This window comes from Physeter macrocephalus, unplaced genomic scaffold (genome assembly GCF_002837175.3).
Source record: "Physeter macrocephalus isolate SW-GA unplaced genomic scaffold, ASM283717v5 random_1716, whole genome shotgun sequence".
NCBI classification, from domain to species: Eukaryota; Metazoa; Chordata; class Mammalia; order Artiodactyla; family Physeteridae; genus Physeter; species Physeter macrocephalus.
The window spans coordinates 506-9,208 of record NW_021146898.1 but is presented as its reverse complement, the minus strand read 5'-3'; the positions used below and the strand labels follow the sequence as shown (position 1 = coordinate 9,208).

The 8,703-nt window shown below is 52.7% G+C and overlaps 1 protein-coding gene across 3 annotated transcripts in view; it reads right to left on the bottom strand.

Annotated features, from left to right (window-relative positions):
* The window catches only part of CHKB (choline kinase beta), a 3,845-nt gene extending 1,040 nt beyond the window's left edge, over positions 1–2,805 (bottom strand). The window contains exons 1-9 of one of the 3 annotated variants that reach the window (XM_007118303.3): positions 2,331–2,805; positions 2,010–2,118; positions 1,623–1,736; positions 1,295–1,428; positions 927–1,022; positions 688–746; positions 519–600; positions 281–389; positions 34–137 (exon numbers count right to left, since the gene is read on the bottom strand). In XM_007118303.3, the coding sequence (XP_007118365.1) occupies positions 34–137; positions 281–389; positions 519–600; positions 688–746; positions 927–1,022; positions 1,295–1,428; positions 1,623–1,736; positions 2,010–2,118; positions 2,331–2,554 (1,031 nt within the window). In that variant the 5' untranslated portion in view covers positions 2,555–2,805. The remainder of the gene's footprint in view (positions 1–33; positions 138–280; positions 390–518; positions 601–687; positions 747–926; positions 1,023–1,294; positions 1,429–1,622; positions 1,737–2,009; positions 2,119–2,330) is intronic. The other 2 variants (XM_007118304.4, XM_028487155.2) reach the window with 2 other exon arrangements.
* Positions 2,806–8,703: the final 5,898 nt, after the last annotated feature.

Below are 8,703 nucleotides of genomic sequence, written 5' to 3'. Positions count from 1 at the left end.
GCGGCCCCACCCCTGCCCCGCGGCCGTCCTCACCGATTAGCCTCCGCCAGCAAATCGGCTTCCAGCTCCCTCTGATCCTCTAGGGAGATGGCCTCACCTTTCTTTACCTCCGCCAGGTAGTGGCGGATAAAGTGGAGCTGAGATCAAAAGACAAGAGTTAGGAAATGGGGAGGCTGGGGGGCATTTCCCAGTTAACACCCTTGCTCGCCATTCCTTCCAGACTTCAACCTCCTCCCCCCTCCTAAGCCAGGTCCTGCTCCCCGGCTTCTGGCCCATGTACCTGCTGTCCCCGGGTGGGGTAGTTTGCAGGCTGCGCTTTGTAGAAAGGCCACTCCTCATGAGTGTAATCGTAAACCCACTCACAAAAATGGTTCCCAATGTCAAAGCCCCTGAGGGAATAAGGTGGACACTCAGTCCCCAGATACGCTGGGCAGCTGGGATGCAGAGATGAAGGCCTGGTCTGCTTTTCCAGGGCACTGTGGGAACAGACCCATGGGAGGCCATCCCCTTATCCTCACCTGTAGTTATAACTGCTGTACTCGAAATCGACCAGCATAAGGCCGTCAGCGTTTTCTGGCTCTGAGAGCAGTAGGATGTTCCCTGGAGGAATGTGGTGAGGTTCTGGTCACTCCAGGGTCCTCTGGCCCCCCTCACCTGAGATTGGGAGACTCAGATGCCTTCTCCTACCTTCCTGGATGTCATTGTGGCAAAAGACCACTGGTGATGGGGTAGAGTCTAGCAACTTCCTGCAGGGGAACAGGGGCACGGGTCCTGAGCAGGAGTGACGAAAGGAGGGTCAGAGGCACCCGCATGGGCTAGGCCTTGACCCCAGCCTTCAGCAAATCCTGGGTAGGACCCCACTAGGTGCCTGGCACATCTCCTGTGCTCTTCTGTCCCCACCCCCGCCCCATCCTGCCTGCCCTCACCTGAGGCTGCCCATCTCGTCCTGCAAGCTGTACATCTCCAGCAGGTTCATCTGGGGGAGGCCAGTGGGGGGTAGGTCCTGGATCTGCTTTAAATACCTGAAGCCCAAAGAATAGGATATACTCACTCTGCTATCCCTCCCCTCTACCCCAGGCCAGGCTGTCCTACCCGTTCGGTCACCGAATGACTTGTCTGGCAATCATTTGGAAGCCTGTCGCGTGAGAAATCATGCTAGACAGTGGGACACTTGATCCACTCAACTGGAGAGTTGGACAGAGCACTAGATGCATTCAGTCACAGCCCCGCGTAGTAACTGCCAACATGAGGGTTCAGCCTACGTGCAGGAGCCCTGAGGAGGCCCCCGACTCACCGCTCCATGGTCCCAAATAGCCAGTGGGGCTCCTTAGTGAAAGGCATTTCCATGCCATGGAACTGGGCCATCTTCGTGGCGATGGCTGCGGACAACACAGGCTCTCGAAGCTCATGCGTCTTCAGTGGCCGGCTCTGCACCCAGGAACCTATCAGGGTGGTGAAGGGGCTGGGGCAGGAGGGGGCAAGGGTGGGGCAATGGAGGTGGGGGAAGTCAGGGCTTGGGGAAAATTCCCTAGCTGGGGTGAGGGATGTGAAGGCAGACATTGGGAAGGGGAATAGGGGCTGGGGAAGGAGATGCTTCGGGGAGGTCGGGGCCGGGCTCGTACCGGGATGTACTGTTCCAGCCGGCCCTCTGGAAAGACTCCGTAGAGTTGGGGCCCCAGTGACCGCTCTGCAAGGATGGCGAACATCACACTTTCAAGGACCAAGGAGTCCACTCCCTGAAGGAAAACAGACAGCGGAGGGACCACGGTCACAAGGGGCCAGAGGCAAAGTGGCACTGACACACACGAGGGTCTTCTTGCTCCTCCCACCACATCTGGAACTTCTGGTTCTATTGCCCGGGGGCTCCAGAGCGCAGGCATTAGTATCATAATGGACAAAATACTTAGCCCCTAAGGCTCACTGTCCTCAACTGCTTAGTGGGGACCATACCACCTGCCACACTTGGGTGAGAAGTCCTAAGGCCACTGCGGCCTTCACTCCCTCCTCACCTGCAGGATGGCCCCGTACAGCCGCAGCAGCACCTCCCGGGGCTCCTCGCCAACACTGGGCAGGTGGTCAGGCAGCGAGCAGCGGAAGAGCAGGTTACTGAGGCCTCCGCTGCAGACCCACAGCAGGGCGCGCTCAGCCCGCCATCCATTCCACCGGCCCGGCGTCCAGCCCCCGCGCCCCGCGCTCCCCCGTCGCTCCCGGCCCTGCCTCGCTCCAGGCCCTGCCCCGCCCCCGGCCCAGGAACGCTGAGTGTCCCGAGGGCCCGAGCCTGAGCCTGACCCCGGCCCGCGCACAGGAGGGGCTGACCCCTGACCTCCCACCTCACGGGGTCAACCCTCAGCTCCTCCGGCCGTACTCGGCGCCAGGCCCCGCCCAAGTACTCCCGGCACCACTGGTAGGCTCGGCGCTCGGCGTCTCGCGACCGCGCCGAGCCGCGCCTCCGGTTCGGGGCCGCGTCGGGGCACATAGCCTGCCGCAAGCTGTCCTTGGCCAGGCGGCCTCCAACAGCCCCGCCTCCGGCCACATCTGTCCCCTCAGCCGCCATGGCTCGGGCTTGCCCCGGCCAACGCCCCGCCGCGCACAGACCCTTCGGGCGCGCTCGGCTCCTTCCGGCTGCGCTCGGCTCCGCTTCCGGCCAGCCTGCGCTGCTCCGGTCGTACTCGGGTCTCCTTGGCTCTATTCGGCTCTTTGCGGCGCCGCTCGGCTGTCTCGGAGACCCTCGTCCGGGTGCTAGTTCCGAAGACTGTTCCCCGCCCCTGCTCAGAGCGAAGACCAATGGCCTTTCTCTCTCGGCGGGGCCGCTCGAAAGACCGTGCTGTTTGGACCGTAACCCGGAAGCAGGAAATGGCGCGGGCCAATCAGAAGCGTCCTGAGCGGTCGGGCCCACGGCGCAGTGGCGTGTCACGTGGGCGAACCACGTGGGCGGGTGGCGCGTACCGGGCTGAGAAGCCGGTCCGGCGCGTGAGGGCGGTGTCACCAGGAAAGTGCCCGTGAGGCGAGGTGGGCCTTCGTCAGGGTCTGGGAGCGGACAGGGCAGCGCGGGCAGCGGCGGCGGCAGCCCCTCACCGGACAGATTTGGCCCCCGGGGCAGTTGGGCAAGGAAGAGGGCCGTTGAATGAGTGTGGCGAGTCCTGAGTGTGGGGGAAAGGGAGAGAGTGTGTGTGTGTGACTCACATCTAGGCGGTGGGGAGTGTGGGGCACCTGGTAGGTGCCAAATAAACATTTGTTGATGCGTAACCTTAAATCCCTCCTCACCGCTGAGACTCCCTTGTCAGTTGAAGCCCGCCGCTGAGAGGAGGCTATTGTTACCCTGTTTGAAACCACTGTCTTCATGTCCTGCTCCACTACCCCTCTTGCCTCCAGACCTAAAATCAAGCCCCGGAGGAGAGGCTCACACCTTGGAGCAGGCACCTGGGGCTGCATCACGTCTCCTTGTCCCACCGCAGCAGTTTGAAATGCCTGCTTGCATTTCTTCTGCCCCATGCTGGAGTGGCGACCAGGAAGACTTGATCCACGGGCATCTGTGGCACTGTTGGACCACGGTGTTCTTTGGGGCGAAGCAGATGGACAGTTGACCTGAGTGGTGTTTGAGTTGAATAACGCGAAAGAAATCAAGAACTGGTGACCAGAAAGCGAATGTCAGTTACTGCCATGGGAAATCACGGTCCCTCACTCTGTATTTAAATCTGAGCCAGTTCTGAGACCTGGAGTCCACTGGTTGAAAGGGAGGCTTGGTCTCTTATAGAAAGAATCCTGCAGTGCCACCATAAGTACATAGAAACATATTCCTCTAATCCTTCCCCAAAGGGACCCAGCGCCTCTTAACAAAGTAACACATCTACTTTGGAAAAGGGACTATCCAGACCTTTCAGGGGCTATTAGATACAAGATCTGAGGTGACAACGTGTGCCAGGGTACATGAAGCATCATGAGTCACTGGTTTGAGTAGAGGCTGTGGAAGTCAGATGGTAAACAGAGTCCTGACCCAAGTCTTGAGGTCACTTCTCTGGTCCCAGTACATACTTGGGGTAATTATACCTAGCAGTGGGGAGAGCCTGTACATTGATCCCTGACCTGTGGAATCAGAGTCATTGTAGGAAGAGCGAAGTGGAAGCCTCTGAAACTCCCCACCCTGTCCAATGCTGCGTTCCATGTGGGATTGCAGAGGTTGCTTCCTCTCAAAGACATAAATCCCTACTACATCCCCTTCAGTTCACCTGAATGGCCCCTGCAAAATCCAGATGGATTCAAGTAAATGATGGTGGACTACCACAAACTTAGTCAATTAGTATCCCTAATCACAGCAGCTGTGTCAGGTGAGGTATCTGTACTGGAACTGATTAATACACCTCTGGCACCTGATAATGCAATTGATGTGGTGAACATTCCTTTCAATTTCCAGTAGTAAAGAGTAAGTTTCCAAAAGCAGTTCACTTTTATATGGGAAGGACAGCCAAACATATACATTGTCTTACTTCAAGTCTGTTTTAAGTCATGCTTTCTGTCACAGTGTAATCGTTGAGACCTTGATCATCTGGACATTCTCCGTAAAACTGATGAAATTATGCTAATTGGACACGGTGAGGAAGGAAGTGACAAGTGCTCTGTCCCTGGTAAGACAATGCATGTCAGAGGTTGAGAGATAAACCTTCAGAAGTTCTGGAGCCTGTCATCAGTGAAGTTTCCAGGGGTACAGTGTTGTAGGGCAAACCAGGCCATCACCTCTGAGATAAGGGCAAGTTACTGCATCTTGCATCCCTAACATGAAAAATGAGGGCTACCAATGCATGTATCTCTGGATTTTGGAGTCAGCACGTACCACGCTTGGGAATACTGTTCTGACCCATTTATCGGGTGGCTTGGAAGACTGCTGGTTTTGAATGGGGCCCAGAGCAAAGGAGGGCTCTGGTGAAGATCCACACTGGAGGATGGGTTCCCCTGGGTCTTAACAGAACCAATGGGCTATGGCTTATCTGTGGCAGGTAGGGACCCTGTGCAGCACCTTTGGTAGGCTCCAACGGGCGATTTGGAGTGCTCACCCCTAGGGTTCTGAAGCAAGACCACGCCAACTACAGTGAAGAACTACTCACCAATTGAAAGCAGCTTCTGGCACACTATGGGGCCCAGTTAGAGACAGGGTGCCTGATTATAGGGCATCAAATGATCATGTGACCAAATCTGCCTGTCCTAAACTAGATACTGGTAAATCCGCCAGGCTCGGTAGCAATTCACTGCCCAATGAAAAAGGTTTGGACCCCAGTCTGTCCAGAGAGTACTGGTCATTTATAGAAAGAGGTGGCTGTGGCCCGCACATCTCCCACCTTGTTGTACCAGTGCTTCTTAGCAGACAGGAAGAAAAATTTAGGTCTGGTTCACAGATGGGTCAGCTTGATGTGTTGAAATGAGCTGAAAATGAAGTACTGCTGCACTACCATCCCATTTCAGGTGGCTCTGAAGGACAGTAATGAAGAGAATTCTTCCAGAGACCAGAGCTTCGAGCAGTACATTTGGATATTCACTTTGTAGGGAGGGAAGGGAGTGGACAGAATAGTGGCCTAAGGAAGGTGTGCACATAAACTTCTGGGTTGAGACAGATGTCTTGCTCGTTGGTCAGGGACCTGGAAAGAGCAAGAGGGGAATACTGGAGACAAGGAGGTCTGGGAAAGAAGATGGACCTATAGCACTGGCCACAAGTGTGTGTATCTTTGTGCCTCATGTTAATACCCACTGCAAAGGGGTCCCTGGGTAACAAATTGGATGGATAGATGTCAGTCAGCTTCTGTCCTTGGCTACACTTGTGCTTGTGAGGTGAGGCCGTGAATGGAGTTGCCATGGTGGCAAGCTATGCCCACCAGCACAGGCTCTTTCTTATCAAGGCTTATCTAATTATTACTGCCTATGAATTTCTGACCCGTTAGCAGTCTTAGCGCTGAGCTCCCGATATGGTACCATCCCTAGATGACTCGGTGACAGGTTCGTTACAGCAGATCCTTTCCACCCAGGAGAGAGATTGATTCATCTTTACTGGAATTGATACCTGCTCTGGATATGAGTTTGCCTTCCCTAGCCACAAGGTCTTAGAGTAGCATTACTATCTAGCAGCTTAGAGAATGCTCGATTTACCAACACGGGATCATGTATGACATTACCTTGGACCAAGAAACTCATTTTACAGTGAAAAAGGTACAGCAATGTATAGATTGCTGTGGGCTCTTCCGCTTCTGTGGTACCCTGTATTACCTCCGAGCAGCCTAGAGCTCTGCTGGATTAGACCCCCTGGTTCCCAGGTAGGGAACACTTCCACAAGGGAGCTTCCGCTGATCCCAGGGAAGGACGCCTCCACTGAACCAGAATCTGCAAATCCCACCAGGTCACTTTGAGCTCCCCTGTGCTGGTGAACCAGCAGGCAAAGAAGGAGGGGTAATAGATCCCGATTATTAGAGGTAGATAGGGTTGCTGCTACTTAATGGGGCAATCAGGAGTTGGTCTATCATGGAGGGTTCGCCTGGTTCTGTCTGGTTGCTTCCATGCCAAGTGCTAAGAGCAGCCACAGCCTGTCAAGGGCTCAGACCCTTCAGGGATGGAGGTCTCGTAAGCTGACCAGGAGAGCCATGTGGACCACTGAAATGCTGGCTGACAGTGAGGGAAACCTAGAATGGCCAGAGGAGAAGGGACATGACCAATATTAGTTACAGCCTCAGGAGCAGGTGTGGCAGTGGGGACTGTATTTGTTCTACTAACACTCTTATATTAAGGCTTTTGTAAAGGTTGTGACCTTCGAGACTTCACCTCAAAGAATCATGGCAGCGTGGACTTAATGTGGTGCCTGCGTAGACTGTGGGATACAAGAGCTGGTGTCTTGAATGATGCTCTCAGCACACCTGTAATTGCAGTGGACTTACAGAGATGCACCTCTGGCGCCTGCTGTGTGTCTTTGAACTTCCTGCCCCAGGCCTTCTCTGACACCACAGGAGCCTCTACCTGGCCTGCTCACCAGCACAGCCTAGGTCTCTGGGGGGCAACCTCAGGGCCTGGAGACAGGAGTCAGTGGAGGAATGGTTTGACAATCCTAAGAGGTATTCTGTACACTTCTCAGGAGGTCCTGCTGAAGTGAAGGCGTTGTTACCCAGAGCAGTAACCTAAGGAGCACACGCCTATGTTTCGATTCCTCCTCTTTTCCTCCTTCATTTCTGTTTCATGGAATCACTTCCTGAACAAATCACTTATACCCAAGTCTTTGGGTTTGAAATCACTGTCACTGTGCTGAAATGATGGTGTCGCCAGGGCTGCACTTCCTCGGAGGTTCTAAAGGAAAATCCATTCCTTGTCTTTTCTGGTGGCTGCAAGCATTCCTGAGCATGTGGATGCATCACTCCAATCTCTGCTCCATGGTCAACACTGCTCCCACCTCTTCTGTCTGGGTAATCTCCCTCTAGCTCTCTCTCTCTCTCTCTCTCTCTCTCTCCCTCTAGCTCTCTCTCTCTCTCTCTCTCTCTTTTTTTCTTTTCCTCTCTCTTTTTTTAAATGAATTTATTTATTTATGGCTGCGTTAGGTCTTCATTGCTGCCTGCGGGCTTTCTCTAGTTGCAACGAGCGGGGGCTACTCTTCATTATGGTGCGCGGGCTTCTCATTGCGGTGGCTTCTCTTGTTGTGGAGCACGGGCTCTAGGCACGCAGGCTTCAGTAGTTGTGGTATGTGGGCTCAGTAGTTGCGGCACACGAGCTTAGTTACTCTGCGGCATGTGGGATCTTCCCAGACCAGGGATCGAACCCGTGTCCCCTGCACTGGCAGGCGGATTCTTAACCACTGCGCAACCAGGGAAACCCTCCCTCTAGCTCTCTTATAAACACACTGTGATCATATTTAGGGCCAGCCTGGATAATCCAGGATAATCTCCTCATCTCAAAATCCTTAATTAAATCAAATCTGCAAAGATCCTTTTTCCAAATAAGGTAACATTTACAGGTTCCAAGCATTAGAATGTGACTCTCTCTTGGGGGATCATTTTCCTGTCCTGCCACAGTCACTACTTCTTTCCCTCACAGCTGTTGTCTCATCATTCTGTTGTGTCCTAGACCTTGAATATTGGAGATGAAAAGTTCTAGTCCAGACTAATTTTTCTCCCTTGGACAGGATTTGATTTTTCTGACTGAACACTTGAAGAAGTATGGTATATGCATGAGGGAATGATTTATTTATTCATTTAAAATGATAATAAGCCCTCAACATGTTAACATAAATAATATCTTACAAAAATAACTATTTTATAAAATAAAACTTTGATGAGAATAGTGGCATTGTTTTTTACATTTTTGCAAGTTTCTTGGCTGGTTCTTGTACCTGCTTCTGCAGTCAGTCTCTTCCATGTGTTGTTTTGGTTGAAACGTGAAGAAAACCCAGCCTGACTTAGATTTGTAGTTGGAAGCAAACAATAGCTTTTTCAGATAATTGTGGATCTTCGTTGATACTACACCAAGAGTTGACAAGAGGTAGTTTCTTAGAGGTTAGTTGCAGTTTGGAATTTGAAACCATATCAATGAACTTTTTTGTCTTTTTTTTTTTTAGAAAAAAATTTTTAATAAATTTATTTATTATTTATTTATCTTTTTATTTTTGGCTGCATTGGGTCTTCATTGCTGCATACGGGCTTTCTCTAGTTGCAGCTAGTGGGTGCTACTCTTCGTTGCAGTGCA